Source organism: Diadema setosum, chromosome 8 (genome assembly GCF_964275005.1).
Source record: "Diadema setosum chromosome 8, eeDiaSeto1, whole genome shotgun sequence".
Lineage (NCBI taxonomy): Eukaryota > Metazoa > Echinodermata > Echinoidea > Diadematoida > Diadematidae > Diadema > Diadema setosum.
Window position 1 is genome coordinate 38,405,447 of NC_092692.1, and position 18,259 is coordinate 38,423,705.

The window sequence follows — 18,259 nt, forward strand, 5'->3', positions numbered from 1 at the left end:
AATTTAAATTCATATTTGTGATATGAATGTAATTATAATTTTAGTTTAGTTACACATGTCGTTTTTCTGATTTTTTAATTCATTACAGATCATTTCTCGGACGAATTTTCTCTCATGTGTATACCCTCTTATATTCATTAAAAACAAATTTTATTTGATCACTTGGTATTAAAGGAAACATATAAACGGAGACAAACAAGTAAATCAAAGAATAAAAAAAAGGAATTAAAAGTGGCACTCACATCTGGCAGGGGTCCAGTGAACTTGTGCATGATGTGGAGAACGTCCAGCATCATGTTGTGGCCGACGACGACCTTACCGGACTCCGAGATCAGTTTGAGCACACGGCTCATTCCAGACGCCTCGTCGACCTCATCCTGTGTGAGAGGGCGAAACCTTCCATCAAATTCTTGAAAAGAATACAGTGTCACTGAATGCCCATATCTTTCTGAAAGGGGTTTATCTGGTGGTCAGAAGTGATATACTGTATATCTGACCGAGTCCAGAATGTGAAGATATTCAACTGGCCACAACACACCAGCTACACTATACCACTACAGGGGAACCTCATTATAGCATGCTGCTTGGGACCATCTAAATTTCTTTGTTATATCAGGCATCTTGTTATATCTGGGAAGAAAATCACTATCATTACAGCGAGATTCCACTAGACATGAATTCTTCACTCTTTAAAATCATTTTCTTAGTATGTGGGAACATACACCTTGCTTGATTCGCAGCAACCAAATAGCTCTAAACTTACAGTTCTAAGCAACAGACATCCAAATTGACATTGAAAATGGCATGGACTTTGAGTGTTACCATAATTATGATTACCATTATTACCATAAAAACTAAAGCCTGAAGCTTGCTGATACATCTAGTATTAACTTATCTTAAATATCTTATCCTTATTCTGAGAGTGATGAATTAAAGCCTAGAAAATAAGACACTAGTATGCTTGATGACTTTAACCCATTGAGGACTAGTCCCGAGTATGCTCGTGTTGTAGCAAAATCAGTCCTTCCTCAACGGGTTAAGATAAGGTTAATTCAAAATTGAGGCCAGAGTGATTGGCGTAACATTAATAACTCTAATTTAACAGGAACAATTTAGTGGTTTTGGTGTTCAGCAAATGCATGTAAACTTTGCTATAAGAGGAATTTTCATCTTTTCATCATCATCATCATTTTCATGATACTTGTTATTATCAACTCGTTGAAGACGAGTCCCCAGAATACTTGGGCAGGAGTCTATGGAAAATGTGCATTATAGCAAAATCAGGCCGTCCTCAATGGGTTAAGATTTCACAACAATAGGAACACCACGTTGACCAAGGCTTATGCTTTCTTGAAACAAACAGGGATGTTCCTGGTATACAGAAATGGGCAGGTATGCCATATCTGTGAATGTTTGCCAGTGAGTGTGTGTGTGTGTGTGTGTGTGTGTGTGTGTGTGTGTGTGTGTGTGTGTGTGTTGCGTACATTTATTTGGGCATGTCAGACACATCTGAGCATGTCTACGTACCAGCTCCGCCTGTAGTTTCTCCTGTGCCAATCTCTTCTTATCATCCTCTGTTGCCCTGGAGATGACGATGAACCTGTCCTTCTGCAAAGATACGATGGTGAGAGAAGGGTAAAACCTTATCTACTACCTTATCTCTTGATCAACTTGCATTTCCACTGTGTCTGAACATGAAAAAGAATAAATTGTATGACGCTTGATAATGAAATATTTATGCAGCCTACTCATCTCGGGTTAAAACTTTCTACTCCATCAATCTGCCAACATTTCCCTGTCCTGACTCTTTTTTCCCCTCTTTCCCCAAATGATCTGCTTATATCTACAGGAAATTGAGTTCCAAGGCAAAGATCTCTTCTCTCTGTTGTTGTTTTGTTTTCAATTTCCTGGTGCATCCCCATGACTTAATGGCTGTTGAGAGAATCATCATATATTTTATGAGAAAAACAATATTGTGACAGCTACACACTTATGGCATTTACCAAACACATTGTGACCCAATAAATTGTCTGGTAACAGCGAAAAAAGGATACTTTTGTAACTACACATGTCAAAATGTGCCCAAGTAGCATTTTGCATACTACATACAACGTATGATGGTAATCATAGAGCTAAAGGTCTTAACCTCTTAAAATCATAATCATGAAGCTGCTTTACACTGGGATTGGAGGTCAGACTGGAGACTAATGCATTTCTCAAGGAGTCTGCCGGAAAATAAGCGATACCGTGATATGTTGGTGGTTCTGTATACATGTATACTACATGCTGCACACTGGCACTAGTTCAATTGTCAGGGACCAGTACAAATCACTGTCGGACCAGAAACTTTTTCAGGAATGGACCAGTAAAAAAAAAAAAAAAAAGGGAAAAACTGGGTACCTACTGGTCTGACAGGCAGATTGGACGAGTAGAAAACATGAGTTAGTATGCAGCCCTGACTACTACTCATACTGAGCTGCTGTGTGTGGTCAGCCAAAGGCAACACACAGACAGCTTACCTTGTCTTCACTTGTGTGTGTATCCAGGTGCAAGCCAGTGGGAAATCTACAAGATTTATGGGGTAAAAAAAAAGCATACCAACATTTTAAAATGAAAGATGATATAATTGTGGCCACTTGCATTTCCTGTGCTGAAATGTCAACTAAATTACATCATATACAGCAATACACCGGTCAACAATAATAGCATTTTGTTTCTATTATATCATGGTGGTCCAACAGGAATTGCCATGTATAACAGCAACAAGCCAACATTTTTGCTGAATATCCTACAACAACATGCGACATTTCAAACACCGTACTATACACTGACAAGCTAAAAATATAAACAAAAATTTACCTACGAGTTTAATGTGTCTGCAATTTTATCAGAGAAGAGAAAAGAAACATATACATACATACATATTTGACAACAGAGTTATCTACCTTAGGAATACAGCTCATTCACTGTAATCAAGTATTCAAGAATAAGGCTACGATAACACCAGAGAGCATCTAGAACCCTTGAGCTGGAGTGGTCCATAGGCCTAGCTGGAAGGGACTTCACCCAAATACATTCCTGATTTTTGTCTCTTTTTTTAACATATATACTTGTACCTTATACATTTTTTTTTTTCTTGCAACATGTGATAATTTCAAGTGATGGACCACCCTGTATATTACAAAATGACAACTGTTGTCGGTGACCAACAGACATTAAAGGAAACCTCCGGATGATTTTTTCAGACTTTTATATTTTAACAACTCTACACTGAGTACAGAGTTTCATAATTTATAGTGATTGGGATGAGGAATAAGAATGCTTTCAAAATCTAAAGCAAATTGCAATGAAGGAGGATGATGACATGGCAGCCTCATCATAAGAATGCACAAGTTGGGGCTCAAAGAAGCAGAACAAAAGAAGAAGGCATGCATAGATTCTACACAGGTGAACTTGTTAAGCAAGTGGTATTGTCATGGAATTACACGGCTAGATTTCTGAAATATGTGAGGCTCCTATGTCATCAACACTGTTCAGCGTAAATTGTTCAAGATTTTTCAGAGTGTTGGTCTCTCTGCTCAAGGACCACAATAAATTCCACAAATCTATACACGGAGCTGTCAATTCATGTACTACACGGGTGTACATGATGTGAAATTATGAAATTTGTCTGGAAAGCCCCTTTAAGTTAAAGTAAAGGTAACCAATCAAATCAGGCTAACACAAACCCTAATGCAGGTGCTTTAAGAGATACATTGTATAACCATTGCAATAAACTGATCATTTCATTATCATTTCCCATACTTCTCTAAATATCACTAAATCACTAAATATCAATTTAAGTCCATATAAATGGCTAAATACCCGGAGATAAGGTATTCTGGATGAAATATACTAAAATGTAATATGATGTAATGTATAATGTGATGTTGGGATGCACAGTGTGGTGAAATATAATGTGATTTGGTTTGGTGATGTGTTGTAAGGTGTGGTGTAGAGTAGTGTGATGAAGTATAATGGGTGTGGTTGGGTGTGGAAAGGTGCAACATAGCGTGCTGTAGTATGGTGTGGTACAGTGTACATGTAGTGTGGTGATGTGGGTTGTGTGTGATGCCACATAATGTGAAGTATAATGCGATAATAAATATGATGTGATGTGGCATGCCATTGTGTCACAAGGGCCTTGTTGCATAAAAGTTGAGATCAAGCATAAATCAGAAAATCAATCGTAAGCCTCTGAATACTCAATTATGATTGGCTGATACTTGACTTATGTTTGATACTACCGTATTCTGACTTATGTTTGATTCCAACTTTTCATGCAACAGGGCTCTGATGTGGTGTGTGTGGTGTGGTGTATGATAATGTCGTGTGGTGCAGCAACAGTGGTATGAAGTGTTGCGAGTTTGTGTAGTGGGTATGTGATGTGATGTGATGTGATGCACTGTGGCATGGTGTAGTAAAGTATAGAGCTGTGAAGCATGTCATGCTGTTGTACAGTGTGGTGTGATGGTTTGCTATGTCATTCGTTATGTCACACGACTCAATGTTATTTTCTATCCCATCATACCTTGCTCTAACACTCTGGTAGATGAGCTTCCGCTGGAATCTGAAAAAAACAAACAAACATAAAATTGATATACTTTTGTAATTTCCCAATCTAATTAATCAAATTCATGAAATTCTTTCACTGAGTTGTTTTGATCTGAATAATTATGCAATACCCGCTGCACGTTACAAGGATTAGAACCAGCACTGGCTAATGGGCGGAAGCTTGATCATCTAGTGGACAAGACACCTGTTGGGAGATCAGGAGGTCATAGGTTCGAATCCTGCTCAAGTATGTACAGTTGTATGCCCATGATTTCTCTTGTCATAGCTACTACTGAAACATTGATCAATTCAGTGCTTACTTACATCAATGGAGAGTCATTTGTCAATCAGCCGCAAAAAAACAAAAACCCCAAAACAAAAACCTGTGTGCAACTTCAAAGTACTGTAAAACCCCAAATGTTTGTTGTGCATGAAACTTTTGCGGATTTCGAGAGGAGCAAGATTCCCGAAAGTAATATGCATGCAAAAGATTTTATCTACACAATGCACTCAATGCCACTGGCAATTCACAAAAGTTTCATGCCATGAATGTTTCTGTATTACAGTATCTTATAATCAACTGTTTCAGCCAATCGCTGTTACATGACACTGACTATATACCCTGTATACTTTGTATGAATACATTCCATACATCTAAAATTTATAGAATTTTCTTTGCTTTCTCATTTTACAGAGAGTGAATTCCATACAATAACAAAAAACAAGCCATATATGAGGATAAACACAACTGACTGATAGTGAGAGGTTACGATTGCATGTATAGTTGTGATACTTGATCTTCAAGAAAGTGTGTTTTCCTACAAAACAGAATAACACACTTGATCTACACCGTAATCATGAGCTAATCCACAAGTTGCTCTTACAACCACTTACATTCAAACACATAATATACACTCCACTTCAATTTCATCAACAACAACAAAAAAAATTGGAATAAAACAACACCTTTCATCTGACTATAGACCTACTTGTGCAGTCCTGGGGGAAAAGTCTCATAAATGTCAGCTTATTAAAACAAACCTGTGGGCTTCAAGGCATTGGTCATATCCCATCACAAGAGGGAGCTTTTCATTTTCATGTCAATATGTCCTGACAGTTTTGGGAAGTTGACAATACTTTTCACTCCTCCATAATTTTTAAATCAGATGTTCCCAATGATTGGCATTTGGTAGAAAACCATGATAAGTCAGATTTCAGCCCAGAATGGCTCAAAAGGTGTGTTCAGTGTGAGATAAAGAAGGGGGAGGGAAAATAGTCCCTGCTTCACAATTATACTAGTGATTTTTCCAGCTGCTGTTGGCTTTTTCCATTTCTTTGTAACTACACTGTCAACATTTAGGAATTCTTCATGGGAATATCAATTTAAGACACTGCATAACCAAATACCATAAGGAGGAAATTCACATTTAAAAAAAGAATACACAGGACCTCAAAATAAATGTTGTGGTATGACTACTACTGATGATGTTGTTGTTGTGGTCAACTCCTGTACCAATCCTTCTTCTCTAATAATAATAATGATAATATATGGGCCCATTGGAAGGTGCCATGTCTGTCTAATAATTAAATGCTCTAGACTTAACCATATGCAAGATATTAATTACTTACAGATTCATAAGAGAGAGGGAAAATGACAAAGTGAAACAGTACAGGACATTATGAAATAATGATAATCAATTATTATAAACCAAATCAAACAAATACTTCTTGAGATTATTCTTCAATACTTCAACAGAATTACTATTCTTAAAGAATTGAGGGAGTGAGTTCCACAAAGAAGACCTGGCGTTAGCAAAAGTTTGTTCCCCCCCCCCCCTCCCCCCACTTTGTGTGAAATCTAGGGATGACACAGAGACCAGAGTTCTGAGAACGTAGATATCTAGAAGGAATGTATTGGTTGACCAGAGCCATTTAAACAGTGAAATAAAAGCAAAAGAATCTTAAAAATGATGTGGTTTTTTTCAATAGGCAACCAATGGAGAGATTCTAGAACTGAAGTGATGTGAATGTGTTTGTTGGAAACAGTTACAACACAAGCAGCTGCATTTTGTAATTTTTGAAGTTTTGCTGATTAGTTGTGCGGCACACCAAACAAGAGGTCATTGCCAAAATCCAGGCGGGATGATGCATGTTGAATGGATACGGTACTGATATGTAAATAGTCTGAAAAGATGACTCATCCAATGCTTACCCTGAGCATGGCTTCAGTGATAGTTCTTCCTCACTGCCTGCCTTGAATTCCTGAACCTGGGTGCTGAAAAATTCAATAGCAGCAATCAATAATACACTATGGATAAAAAATATTAATAACTGAGAAAAAAAAAGTGATGTTAGCAATCATGCGCTCACACAAACGAGATTGGGAGATAAAAAAAAAAGATGAGATGAGAATGAAACTCACCCTTATCTACAAAAGAAAAAAAAAATCTCAGCAGTAAAGTACGAACAGATATGTAGCTCACAAACAATTTTTATCTTCAAATTGTGAAGAGTATTTGCCATTTACATTATATTTCATTATTTCATATCCATTCATCTCTCCATGACTTAATCAAAGTCTTCATCACTGAGATAACCAATCAATGAACTGCTGAGGGTAACAAAATAGCTTAGTACTTTATGGAGTACTTGTCAATTTTCCAATATCATACTCTACTAAGACTTAGATTAAATCATGAGCATTAAACTAAATCACTTCATACATGAATAAATACTGATAATACATTGTACTATTGCATGCCATTTGCAGTGGACTGAAGAATTATACTGTCATTAGGATGACCTGGTCCTAGCATGGGCAATACATTCAAGTGAAGAGTTTTACTGCAAAACGAGCTAACTCCATTCTCACCAAATTTAGATATTTGCAGTTAAAGCTGCTAATAAAACACAGCAAATAGTAAGAAAATATGGGATATATCTAATCATAACTTCACAAATATTCCTTGTTATGTTACAAGTGAGGTATCACTGGAAAGATTTTATTTTGCTCTATCTGATGACGGACTTACTTTAAAATGTTTTAAAATCGCACTTAGCCCATTTTGCAATGAAACTCCTCAAGAGTCCCCCTCAAGGCCAGCCGGTATCATTACATAGATATGCTATACTCACATCACATCGTCAATGAACTCTTTATGCTCTTCAGGCACCTCCACTGGCCTCTTGACCACAGAAGGCGAGCTGAAATTGGGGCTGGTGTCTGAAAGGAGACTAACGCTTCCCTCATACTGAGAATGCCTCTGCACAATCAACTCCTTGACCCTGTCCCTGTCAACGGCCGACAGGTAGCCGATACCTGGAAGAAGCATGAGAGGCATGGATTTCTTGACCATTTTCAAAGATTCATAGATAAAAGTGACAGATTATATGTGATACTAAGAAAACTATGCTTGAATTCTGCAGAAAGAGAATCATTCCTATCACATTTAAAGGGACTGTACAGTACAGGTTGAGGTGGGGATTCATGTTTTGAACATTCTTAAGTGAGATAATGAGAAACCTCTTATGAAATATGAAAAAGCATGTAATTTTAAGAAGGATTCAACGTTTACTTGATGAAAGTTGGTTTTCAAATGGCTGAGATACCAACAAAAAAAAATGATAAGAATAAAAGGCGACAGGCCACGCCTTTTATTAGGATCTCTTTGTTTCACCTTGTTTTTGGATAGCTCATAGAGTGGTTTCTGAATATCTCACAAAACATTAAAAGCTAAATCCTTACTTCGACCAGAACTGTACACACCCTTTAACTTAAATGCTCTGAGCACAAGTCAAAGTTTTACAGCTAAGGAGACAGCCTCATACCACAGTGAAAAAATATCCTGTCGAAATTATTCGTCATTCAATCACATTGATTGTTAAAAATGCGAGAGCTGCTTGTCCTGATTTAAGTGTATAAAAGGCGTACATGTTCAAAAAGAATTGAATGAATTATTTTTCGTAGTGTCATACCAACCTTTGTAAAATACCTTGTTGAAGTCAAATCCATGTGACACAAGGAAATCTATGCTTGAACTCTACAGAAAAAGAAATAAACACATGCATATAAACATATCAATATCACAAACATTCAGAGCAAACATAGTTATAGGTATTGAGAAAGTCTAATAGAAGTATGGGTGCACACATTTAGCCCATATCAAATACTTTCTGTTATATTCTTGTACCTGGTAAGTGTTATAATACAAATATAAATGTAAAGGAAATCAAAGTCTAAATAGAAATTTGCATTGAGTGAAAGCAGCAATATTAGTAGACTAAATCAGTAAAAGTATGAGGAAAATAAGACAATCAATTTAAAAGTTACAAACTTTTAAAGTTTCGGTGCCATCATTGCTGGATAAAGAGACTTCTATACTTTATGACATCATTATTGACAACAATATAGAGCAAATATGAAGGAAATCCAACATATTTTAACTTTTTTTGGCATAATTTACGAATACTTGATTTACGTGTTTCAGAAAGCAGGGGTAATGATATCATTCTTCACATATGTAAGTAACAAGTCAATGGAATGTGTGCTTTTTATGACAAACAACAGCAAAAAAAAAAAAAGAAATTTAGCTAATATTCATAGTTGCCCTCACAATTACAAACCAATTCCTATGCCAAGATACTGGAATATAACAGCTAAATTGCTGCTAACATCATACAAGATGTCACAGACTCATTAAGCAAACCATTTTAAGAGCATTAAATGTATGACTATCTGAATCAGAAGAAGAAGTAATCACCACCCATGAAATGTATTGCAAACACTCTGTCTCTCAAATAGGACATAAAATGGAAGTGCCATGTGTGAGAGAGTCACAACCCACATATGTAAACAATCCCGCTTCACTACAGTGCACTCTCGTTATAACGAAATTCCAACACAACGAAGTAAAAATTCAGGCCGCAACATTATCAGCTCTATGTTCTTTTATTCTTTATTTGTTTGTTTATAACGAAATTTTGATATAACGAAAGAAAACTGCCGGTCCCGAGGACTTCCTTATAACAGGAGTCCACTGTACTCGCAAAGAGCAGGGTGCGGACCCGGTAAAGTGGTCTGCCCCCAATACACACAGGAAATGGGTGGGAGATGCCGACCCATCACGGTCTGCCCCAGGTGACTCGCAATAGTCAGCTAACAGTATCACCAAGATACATTGTGCCGTACGAGAAGGAAGGACAGCATAGCTCCATTTTAGTGTACCTGGCACAAAAACCTCTGATCAGGTGCTTGTCGACTTGCCGGTCTTGGGAACACATAGAAGTTGAATGGATGAGCCGCATATCTGGTTGGGCAAGGGGAAAAAGATTAAACATTTTAGTGATGGATAACCACAGCTTACAAAGCAATTCTGAGTAAGGATTTTAATCATACATGGAAGATGTATAACTTTTTCTTTTACAGTCACTTTCTTTCTTTCTTTCACTCATTGCTAATTCTGTTTTGGAATGGGTCTCTGTTTATTTTCTAATAAATAGGCAATGAAAGTTTGAGATAAACCAAAGAAGAATCTCAATTTACAGCAAATATACGTACATCCTTCATCATTCCATCTGATTAATGGTACCATCTCTACAACATTGCTAATATACACTAATCAGAACAAAGCTTGAAACCAGATAAATTCACATAACATAAACATCACTTGGCTGGCGGCACGTTTTCAACATTTTCAAAAGTGGGGGTGGGGGCCCACTTCCGGGTGTCATGAGCTAACAAGTAAAAAACAAAAAAGGCCTTCTGGTGCAACTTCCGCTCAAAAACAAAGGCGTTAACATGCTCAAATGTTCCTTTCATTCTATTTTTTTCTAGTGCCACTTCCGGGGTAAAAAACAGTGGGGGGCCCAAAGTGATGACATCCTATGTATTTCCTCTATAGGGGTGCAAAAAGTGGAGGCCTGAACCTCCTCACATCCCCCCCCCCCCCCCTTCCGCTGGCTCTGCATCAAGAAGTACATTATTCCCACCATGCCCATCTGCATATAATCACATTAATCCAATCATAATACACATTGAATATCTCACTTCTTGATTAGGAAATCACAGTATCCCACTTTTGAAACTTTTTTGTTGCCTATTCCCTGTTTTCTCATAATTCTCATATTTCTTACATAATTGTAGGATATAGAATGTACTGTTATTACCCTTCTTTGGGAAACTTGAGGGAGAAAGGAAATGAGTGGTAACATAATATTTGCTCCTGCAACAATTACTCTGATTTTGTTTTCTCTAAGGACATAGGGATAGGGTTAGGGTTGTCATAGGGTTTTAGGTCTAGTTTGATGTAAGGAATTGGATAAGGGTTCGGGTTAAGTTTGTGGTTAGCATTTGTGTTTGCCTGAGCGTGCAGATATTTCACAGTCTGAGCAATTGTTGCAAGAGCAATTATCGCAGGAGCAAATGTCATGGGCCTGCAACTTCCACACTAATATCTAGATCACTTACCCTCTCTTCTGTCTGTCAAACTTGAAGATACATATCCCCAGCTGTATCAGTAAAAAGTCCATGCAACTCTGCAAAGCAAATCAATGCGACAATTTGGCCAATCTATCCTCTCTTTTTTTTTCTTTTTTTATAACAAGTAATACAACATATTTCATGATTTAAAGACACCATGATTCATTTGTGCTAATTCAATAAGAGCAGAGTAACATCATTACTAGTAAAATTTGTCTAACTTCAGGGGGAAAAATATAAAATACTGTAGACATATAAGTACCATTTATGCCAATGTCATAGCCTTAATTTTTGAAAAATAAAATGCACATTTTTAGAATTTACAAAGATAGAAGACATTTCTTCAGAATGAAATATGTCAACTTTGGTTTAAGAATGAAAGCCCTCACATTTTACTTCAATCACGTTTTCACAAAATTGGCTGCGGATCACTTACATTCTTCAGGTACTGGTATCGTTCCTCCGGCGTGTCAAAGAGGTTGGCAGCAGAGCCACAATGAAGTCCCGTGAACTCTCCGTCGATGGCAACAAACGATGAGTGATCCAGAGCTGCTGCCATCAACTTCAACGCTTCATTCAGGTCTATGATTAAAAGAGGGCAATACAGAGCTGGATATTAATTTCTGTATTCTAGGTAAATCTAGCCTAAACTAAAAAAATATATAAAAATAGAATGAATGTAATCTTGAGTGATATCATAACATTGTACACCTTGCCATCTTTGGCCCTATCAAACATTCACTTTGAGCATTGCAAAAAACATAAGGTAAGAGTAAGACCTACAATTGTACATAGCACAAATTTCTCAAACATTTATAACAAAATCAGACATACTGTCCTTTCCATTTTTCATGTGATCACCAATTTACCAGTTGGCATACAAAATTCTGACAAATTAAAGGACAAGTTCACCTTCATAAACATAAGGATTGAGAGAATGTAGCAATATTAGTAGAACACATCATTGAAAGTTTGAGGAAAATCGGACAATCCGTTCAAAAGTTATGAATTTTTGAAGTTTTTGTCCAGTCACCACTGGATTAGAAGACTACTGCAGTGTATGATGTCACATGTGTACAACAATATAAGGAAAATATAAAGAGAATTTCACAAAATTTCATCTTTTGAAAAAAGTACACATTCCCTTGACTCGTTACTGACATATGTTATGGGTAATATTATTCCCCCTGCCTTTATAAAGAGGCAAGTCAAGTGCTCTTTTAAAATGGGGAAAAAAGTGAAAATATGTTGAATTTTCTTTACATTTTCTTTATACTGTTGTACGCATATGACTGTTGTGGTTGTTGTTGTTGTTTTGGTTTTAATGGCATGTATCACTCAAGATTGAGTATTTACGCCAGCTGTAATAGCTGTAATAGTCTTCTCATCCAGCGGTTCCAACACAAAAACTTTAAAAATTCAAAACTTTTGCCATCGATTGTCTAATTTTCCTCAAACTTTCACTGATGTGTTCCACTAATATTGCTGCATTCTCTCAATCCTTATGTTTACAAAGGTGAACTTGTCCTTTAAATATCTTGGCATATAGTCTGGCATATCATACTTAAAATAATAACGATAATGGCATGGATAGATTAAATCCTGAACATTTTTTCAAGAGGGCAGAGTATCAGCATACCCGTGGTCACTCTATGAAACTCTTCAGCACTCATTGCAGACTTAATCTTAGAAGCAGTTTTTTCAGCAAACGTACTATTAATGTTTGGAATAGTTTGCCAGAACAATTGGTTACTGCTTCAAGTTTGAATATTTTCAAAAATGGTCTCGACAATTTTTGGGCAGATAAGCAATTCGATTATGTCTGACATCCACGCATGCTGCACACAAAGTTAAAGTTTAGTTTTTCGAGACATCTGCATCGAAGGCGTTCGACCGGGAGAACTACAGGACACCCTCAACTCCCGTACAGATGATGATGATGATGATGATGATGATAATTTTGTTAGTGCATAGCATGCACAGCCTGTTACATGTATGGTGACATTCATTCTCAGATTACTGCTAGATCTATAACTGCTAAACATAGACTGTGTTAAATTTTTATTGTGTACAAGAGACAAGCACAGACAGAGAGGTGTCAAATCAAAAGCTCACTCAAATTGACAGACAGTCACCAAAATTTACAAACCAAATAGAGACTGAACCGTTTGTTACCGCATTATGTTAGTCAGACTAGAGTGAGTTCGTAGTTGTCTTTTGTTTAATATCCACACAAGACTTCCTACAATTTACAAAAAAAAGAAAAAAGGTCTGTGTATAAAGCGGTGTGCGTGTGCAGTGGCAGACAGCAGATTAGATTCTCTTCAAAATATTTTACACAGTCATCTTGATTGTTCACAACAAGAAGGGTGCTAACATTTCTCAACTGTGGGTCTGTGCCATGTCTTTAGTTCGACTATGAGTCATGACAAGATTTAGGCATGGACACATTTACTCAGTCCCATACGTAGTATATTGTGTAAGCGATACTAATATTGCCTTGACGCCGTTTCCGTTCTTTATTACACAATATTAGACTCAGTCTGAGAGTAATTTCAGCATTTACTTTATGCACTGAAAAAAAAAGAAACAATCGTGAATTCAAGGTGTTTCGAAATCACATCAGTGAATATTATTGTAATGTACAGCTTATCCAACTAACGTTAGATAGAACGGATACTCATGCAGTGCCGTGTCCAGCATTCAAGCAAGCAGTCACATCGACAACAGCACGGCGAGCCTTTGGCCGCCTACGCCGCCGGCGAGAGGATATCGCTGCTCGTGGTTGCCCTCGGCTTAGACTAGCGCAGCTTACCCTCCATTTTTTTCCAACACAAACAGAACTACAATTGTTTAATTGTGGCAGATGACTCGATGAGAAATTAGCTGTCGTCTAAAATTCTAGTACAATAGACAGACTTCATAATTAGGTTCTACTTACTTTCCCTGGTTACTTCCATGATTGATTGGTAGATTTCAACTTCGGCACTTTCGCACTTGTTTGTGTATACCATGCAAAGAGTATAGAAGCGCACGCGTGCGCTTCTATACTCATTGTAGTGTGTGTGTGTGATGTGGATTTCTCAACTTCGCGCTTCGCAGGCACTCTCATTGCGTAATAGGCCTATTCCGCGGGGAGAGGGATTGGACAGTAAACGCAACTACACAATCCCATGTATGTGCCATTTTTTTTTTTTTTCTGTATCAATATTGTCCCTTTTTCACGCCCATCGCCCCCCCCCCCCCCATTGGCCAGATTATAGCTTAGCTAAAGCCTTATGCCAGAGTGAAATACTATATGAGCTCTACTTGAGCCGTCAAAACGGAAAGTTAAAAAAAAAACATCCCGATGTTACTCTCATATTAATTCATAATGATAATACATGAAATAGCAGATTGTAGGGCCTATCATTACAATTCAGTGTTCCCTATGCGCTTTACAATAACTCTTATCCGTTTTATACGCATTTTATCACAAAAGCATAATACAATTGATAAATCATATCGACAAATAAGCAGTATAATAACATATTAAATTCATCGAGAGATTCCTCAGTAGGACCCTAAAAGAGACGGTCTCGAGAGGAACAGTTGTTACCCACAAATGTATAGACTGAGCAATGAAAAACCACGTGCAAGTTTACAGTTCCTTGAGTTTTTTTGTTTTTTTTTTCATACTCTTCCATACAGGCCTACACAAATGATAATCTTATACCGTGAAGTGCGCAGTCAGTGTGCCTACATCATCTGTTTATTCAAGTTTTGTTTTGTTTTTGTTTTTGTTTTTTTTTTTGGGGGGGGGGTTGCTTTATTTAGTAAGCAAGCTGATGTATTCTGATTTAAAGTGCAGCTATTCCTGGTAAAACCGTTGAGCCATGAATTTGATTAAATTGATTTTCTCCTTGTGATGGGTTTATCGCACGAGTCATCACAAACCAATAGCGTCCACCGGAATCTTAGTCTAACACAGAGTCAGTGTTAAATCTGGCAGCCAACACAGTGGTTAAAAGCGACCCGCGAACAAACGTGTCATTTTCATACCCTCCTATGGCCTACAACAGTGAATTGATGGCGAGATAGAATATAGGCTATTAATGACCTTTATATTGGTTTCATGATAGATTATAGTTGTTGTGATATTAGTATACAAACCATAGAACAAAACAAAAAATCAGAAATTTCCGGTCAACGTGTATAATATTTATTTTTAAAGAGGGAAATACTAGTTAATGCCATTATCGGTCAAAAATTAGTTTTATGTTTAAAAAAGAGAAATCGAAAGTTATGAGTTTATTGTGGTTATCTATACGTGAGGAGATTTTCACGTCTGAAGAGTGGTTGCAAACAAGATCAATATTCGGTATGTATATTGAAGACGTGTGAGTTTGTATCGCCAGTGTTGTTAATGATTATCAATGTTACAAGTCAAGCTTGTTATATAGCGCCACCTCTCGGTGACTGTAGCGTTATTGTCTGCTACACACTGCTGGGTATCTGGTCTGAAGCTGGGTTCCATTAAATGCCTTCAAGGTGACTGTTTACTCGGAAACTCGATTTGTGTCTGCTTCTCATTTACGTGGTGGCAGCTCTGGAAACGTTACCTACTCCTGAGGATTTGTTTTCACCTGCACAAGCAGACGTTAAGCTTGCTGAGCTCCAAATCGGCCAACGATCCAGAGTTGGTGTAAGTTCCTTGTTTTTCTCTTACATTACGGTCCCACCTATAGGCTTTAGTGATGGCCTCAGCTCCAAGAGCACCCAAGCAATGGTGTCTCACCAAACGTGAAACAGTCAATTCATTCGAAAATTGGCGACAAAACTTAGTGTACACTCTCACCCTAGACTCAAATTTTGCGCCGTTCCTAGATGGTGATTGCTCATGGGCTCAAAAATCTAAATCTTGCCCACTCCGTGGCTTTGTTGATGACCCAGAAAGCGTCCCGACTGGGTCTCGAAAATCAGCACACCAGAAAGCCAGTATGCTTGAGCTTATGCTCGGACAGATTGCTAATTATTGTCCCATTATCTCACGCAATTCCATAGTCAAGACTTCCACCTCCCTCAACGATATTTGGGGGAAGATCAGGCTTCATTATGGGTTTCAAAGTACCGGCGCTCACTTTCTTGATTTCAGTGACATCAAACTAGAGCCGGATGAGCGTCCTGAGGACCTCTACCAAAGGGTGGTGGCCTTTATCGAAGACAACCTGCTCACATCCGCAGGTGGCATAACTCACCATGGTAAGCGTGTTAGCGAAGATGAGGAGCTTACTCCCACGTTGGAAAACCTTATCGTCCTCACTTGGCTCCAACTCATTCATTCAGATCTTCCTCGCCTGGTCAAGCAGCGCTACGGGACAGAATTGCGCTCTCGTACCCTAGCTTCACTGAAACCCGAAATCTCTCAGGCATTAGATAGTCTTTTGGATGAAATCCACACCACAGAGAGTTCTCGTGCTATGCGCACCCTGACCTCCCCTTCCCCGCGCCCTGTAGGCCTACGCCCCCAGCGTGCTCCAATGCCCCGCAGTCGCCGCAATCTGCAGACTCGCACCCCCCAGCGCAACAGTAAATACTGTCCTCTCTGTCGTGAAGCGCGCCGGCCAGACACTCATTATTTAAGTGAGTGTACGTACTTACCCGAAGCAGACAGGCGATTCATTGCTAAGGCCCGCCAGGTTGCACATATTTTAGAGTCTGATGATGAGATTGATGATTTGTGCCAAGTTGAACAGGTCCACCTGTCTGAGCCTGTCCCTCTGAAGGATGATACGGCTACCAGCGACTCTTCATCGGCCCTCAGAGTCCAGGTCCGTCAGTCTCCATATTTTGATGCGTTTTGCGGGCACCAGGTCGTTCGCATCACTGTCGACAGTGGTGCTACTGGTAACATGATCAGAGCTTCTACTGTCCAGTCCCTCCAGGGTGTCATAAAACCCAGCTCGCAGTCTGCTCATCAAGCCGATGGGTCTTCCCCCCTTGATGTTGTTGGGGAGACCACTCTGTCCTTCACTCGTGACGGCAAGTCATTCGTGTTTGAGGGTTTGGTCATTGATAATCTTGATGTAGAAGTACTCGCAGGTACCCCATTCATGGAGCACAATGATGTGTCGGTTCGTCCTGCTAAACGCCAGGTGTGTGTGGGTGATGACATGATCATTTCATATGGTTCTCGCAGGCCTTCGGACAATGCGACACATGCAGTTCGCCGTGCTCATGTCCTTCGTGCCCCATCTCAGTCTACTGTGCTTTTGCCTGGTGAATTCGTCGAGCTGTCAGTTCCTGATGAGCTACTGTCTCATGACACACTTGCCCTTGAGCCCAGGATTGTCCCTCAGAAAGGTGTTCCCCCAACTGATCCATCTTGGCCTGAACCGTGCATGGTCTCCAGTGTAGCAGGCAAAGTGCGTATCCCTAATCTTACGCCTCAACCCCGCCTGATCCGTAAACATGAACATTTCTGCCAGGTCCGTCCGGTCTACGTTCCTTCAGAGCCTCAGTCTGATGACCTCCCCCGTGTACCCGATAGGCCCGTGCCCAGTGGTGTCTCACGTGATACTGAGCATCGTTTTTCTGACCCAATATTGCTCGATCCTGATTGCATTATCCCCATTGGTACGAAACATGACTTTCAGTCTCTCCATGCGGAGTTCGATGATGTTTTTGACCCTGCCTTCACTGGGTATAATGGTGCTGTTGGCCCGTTTGAGGCCGTTGTCAACATGGGCCCGGTTCAGCCTCCCCAACGCAAGGGTCGCTTGCCACTTTACTCCCGTAACTCTTTGGTTGATCTCCAAGAGAAATTCGATGAACTAGAACAACAGGGTGTCTTTGCTCGCCCAGAAGATGTGGGCATCTCTGTTGAGTACCTGAATCCATCCTTCCTTGTGAAGAAGGCCAACGGCGGCTTCCGCCTTGTTACAGCTTTTGCCGATGTAGGCCGTTATGCCAAGCCTCAGCCCTCCCTTATGCCTGATGTGGATTCCACCCTCAGAAAAATTGGTCAATGGAAACATCTCATTGCCACAGATCTCACCAATGCTTTTTATCAAATTCCCCTGTCCAAGGCCTCGATGAAGTATTGTGGTGTTGCAACCCCCTATCGTGGAGTCCGTGTGTATACACGCTGTGCCATGGGCATGCCAGGCTCAGAAACTGCTCTTGAAGAGCTGATGTGTCGCGTGCTTG

The 18,259-nt window shown here is 39.2% G+C and overlaps 1 protein-coding gene across 1 annotated transcript in view; it reads right to left on the bottom strand.

Moving 5' to 3' along the window:
- The window catches only part of LOC140231934 (poly(A)-specific ribonuclease PARN-like), a 65,258-nt gene extending 51,187 nt beyond the window's left edge, over positions 1 to 14,071 (bottom strand). Inside the window, exons 1-11 of the mRNA XM_072312081.1 lie at positions 14,013 to 14,071; positions 11,508 to 11,653; positions 11,060 to 11,127; positions 9,818 to 9,899; positions 8,573 to 8,633; positions 7,729 to 7,912; positions 6,806 to 6,868; positions 4,571 to 4,609; positions 2,520 to 2,565; positions 1,528 to 1,608; positions 243 to 377 (exon numbers count right to left, since the gene is read on the bottom strand). Of these exons, the coding sequence (XP_072168182.1) occupies positions 243 to 377; positions 1,528 to 1,608; positions 2,520 to 2,565; positions 4,571 to 4,609; positions 6,806 to 6,868; positions 7,729 to 7,912; positions 8,573 to 8,633; positions 9,818 to 9,899; positions 11,060 to 11,127; positions 11,508 to 11,653; positions 14,013 to 14,031 (924 nt within the window). The 5' untranslated portion in view covers positions 14,032 to 14,071. The remainder of the gene's footprint in view (positions 1 to 242; positions 378 to 1,527; positions 1,609 to 2,519; positions 2,566 to 4,570; positions 4,610 to 6,805; positions 6,869 to 7,728; positions 7,913 to 8,572; positions 8,634 to 9,817; positions 9,900 to 11,059; positions 11,128 to 11,507; positions 11,654 to 14,012) is intronic.
- Positions 14,072 to 18,259: the final 4,188 nt, after the last annotated feature.